This window comes from Hordeum vulgare, chromosome 4H, assembly GCF_904849725.1.
Source record: "Hordeum vulgare subsp. vulgare chromosome 4H, MorexV3_pseudomolecules_assembly, whole genome shotgun sequence".
NCBI lineage: Eukaryota > Viridiplantae > Streptophyta > Magnoliopsida > Poales > Poaceae > Hordeum > Hordeum vulgare.
The window spans coordinates 438781440-438783814 of record NC_058521.1 but is presented as its reverse complement, the minus strand read 5'-3'; the positions used below and the strand labels follow the sequence as shown (position 1 = coordinate 438783814).

General features: G+C 59.8%; 1 protein-coding gene across 1 annotated transcript; it reads left to right on the top strand.

Annotated features, from left to right (window-relative positions):
* Window positions 1-283: 283 nt before the first annotated feature.
* LOC123448857 (probable galacturonosyltransferase-like 7) lies at window positions 284-2117 on the top strand. Its single transcript, XM_045125884.1, has one exon. The coding sequence runs from the start codon at window positions 797-799 to the stop codon at window positions 1895-1897; it is 1101 nt and encodes a 366-aa protein (XP_044981819.1). The 5' UTR covers window positions 284-796; the 3' UTR covers window positions 1898-2117.
* Window positions 2118-2375: the final 258 nt, after the last annotated feature.

Genomic DNA, 2375 nt, shown 5'->3' with positions numbered 1-2375 from the left:
CGATTTCACTATGTGTCTACATACGGAGCAAAATGATTGAATGTACATTCTAAAATATGTCTATATACATCCGTATGTGGTCCATTAGTGAAATCTCTACAAAGATTTATATTTAGGAACGGAGGGAGGGAGTATATATATCTACAAAATGTTTCAAAAATGAGCGGGAGCAGCTGTAAAATTGAAAATTGACCAAAGTGATTAGTGAGTTGAGCGGCCGCTGCCGCTCACCCAGGCGAGCTGCCTCTCCTCTCCTTGTCAAAAGCCGGGAGGGAAAGCGGGTGAGGGAGAAAAACCCCCTGAATCCCCAAAATGAGAGCGCAGAAGTAATAAGCCGCCGCCACCAGCAGGGCACCACGGCACCGCCGCTGCAGAAAAAGCCTCGCAGTCGCACGGGGGAATCGCCTGTCGCCGCGCGGTGGGTTGGTGGGTGCCGTCGCCTCCTATTCTCAAGTCTCAACCCCACTCCCTCCCCATTACCACGCCTCGCTCGGATGCCCTCTCGCTTCTCCCCCACTCCACGCGCCGATCCGCCAGCCAAGAAACCACGACGCGATTCAATTCAGCAGCAGCAGCAGGAGGAGGAGGAGGCGGAGGCGGAGGCGAGGTATCCCTTCTGAGCTCTGACCCTGCCGCAAGCTGCCCCCTTTTATTGCTCCTAGCCTAGCCACCAGCCCTGGCCACGCTGCCGCTGGACGACGCCATCGCCCACCTGCACGCCGTCTTGGGGTGGTCCAGCAGCAGCCGTGGCCGGCCCGGCGCCAGGAAGCGGTGGCAGCGCACTCGCCGGAGCGCGATGCTATGGGCAGCGCGCCTGTCCGGCTTCTTCTCCGCCGCCATGCTGATGGTGGTCTTGTCGCCGTCGCTGCAGTCCTTCCCGCCCGCCGAGGCCATCCGGTCGTCGCAGTTCGACAGCCACGTCCGCTTCCCCGGCCAGATCGCCGGGGGCGCGAGGGGCCTCCCCTTCCGCCGCGCGCCGTCCTTCCGCAATGCCGCCGACTGCGGCAACGGCACCGGCAATGTCTGCGACCCCTCGCTCGTCCACATCGCGATTACTCTGGATGAGGGCTACCTGAGGGGCTCGGTCGCCGCGGTCCATTCCGTGGTGCAGCACGCCATGTGCCCCGAGAGCGTCTTCTTCCACTTCCTCGTCTCTGACCCGAGCCTGGGCGACCTCGTCCGCGCCGTGTTCCCGCAGCTCCGGTTCAAAGTCTACTACTTCGACCCCGCGCGCGTCCGGGGGCTCATCTCGTCGTCGGTGCGGCAGGCGCTGGAGGAGCCGCTCAACTACGCCCGCAACTACCTCGCCGACCTCCTGGAGCCCTGCGTTCGCCGCGTCATCTACCTGGACTCGGACCTCGTGCTCGTCGACGACGTGGCCAAGCTCTGGCGCACGGACCTCGGCGGCCGCACCGTCGGCGCGCCCGAGTACTGCCACGCCAACTTCACCAAGTACTTCACCGACCGGTTCTGGTCGGAGGAGCAGTTCGCCGGGACGTTCGAGGGGAGGCGGCCGTGCTACTTCAACACAGGCGTCATGGTGCTCGACCTCGCGCGGTGGCGGCACGCGGGCTACACGCGCCGCATCGAACGGTGGATGGAGATACAGAAGTCGCCACCCGGGCGCATCTACGAGCTGGGGTCGCTGCCGCCGTTCCTGCTGGTGTTCGCGGGGCACGTGGCGGCGATCGAGCACCGGTGGAACCAGCACGGCCTCGGCGGCGACAACATCCTGGGCAGCTGCCGTGACCTCCACCCGGGGCCGGTGAGCCTGCTGCATTGGTCGGGGTCCGGCAAGCCGTGGGCGCGGCTGGGCGGCGGGCGGCCGTGCCCGCTGGACGCGCTCTGGGCGCCGTTCGACCTCTACGGCCCCGCCGCCGTGGAGCCGGCCCGGTAACCAACCGCAAACAGACTACTACTCTACTACAAAGATTCTTTTCCTTCTTTCGCCGACCCGTATAAATCCTGAGAGCTCTAATTCTTGGTCACCGTTACATGTTCAAAAACCTATATAAATTTTTTTTCTCCTCCTTCTTCTTGTCCTCCTCTTTCCCGTTTTAATTTCTTCTTCTGTTCAACTAAATGTTTTTGTGTTAGATTGTTGGTGTTGGTGCTGAGTTGCGATCTGCTGTCCCACATACATATTTTTGATCGTTTGTTTGGTGCTACAAAGAAAGGTGATTTGTATCATACCACACTCTACAGAGCTGCAGCCCCATCATCACATCATGTTGTTGATGATGATGATGATGATGATAAGTAAATATATAAATAAATAAAAGCAGAGAGATGGAGGGAGAGAAACAGACTTTGCAAGCATTTGTTGTTCGTCTCCCCCTTAAATGGCAATATCTCACTCTCTGCTGTTTGGTGGC

Excerpts from the sequence above, each read along its gene's own strand:
- LOC123448857 (XM_045125884.1), top strand. The coding sequence starts at position 797 with ATGCTATGGGCAGCGCGCCTGTCCGGCTTCTTCTCCGCCGCCATGCTG.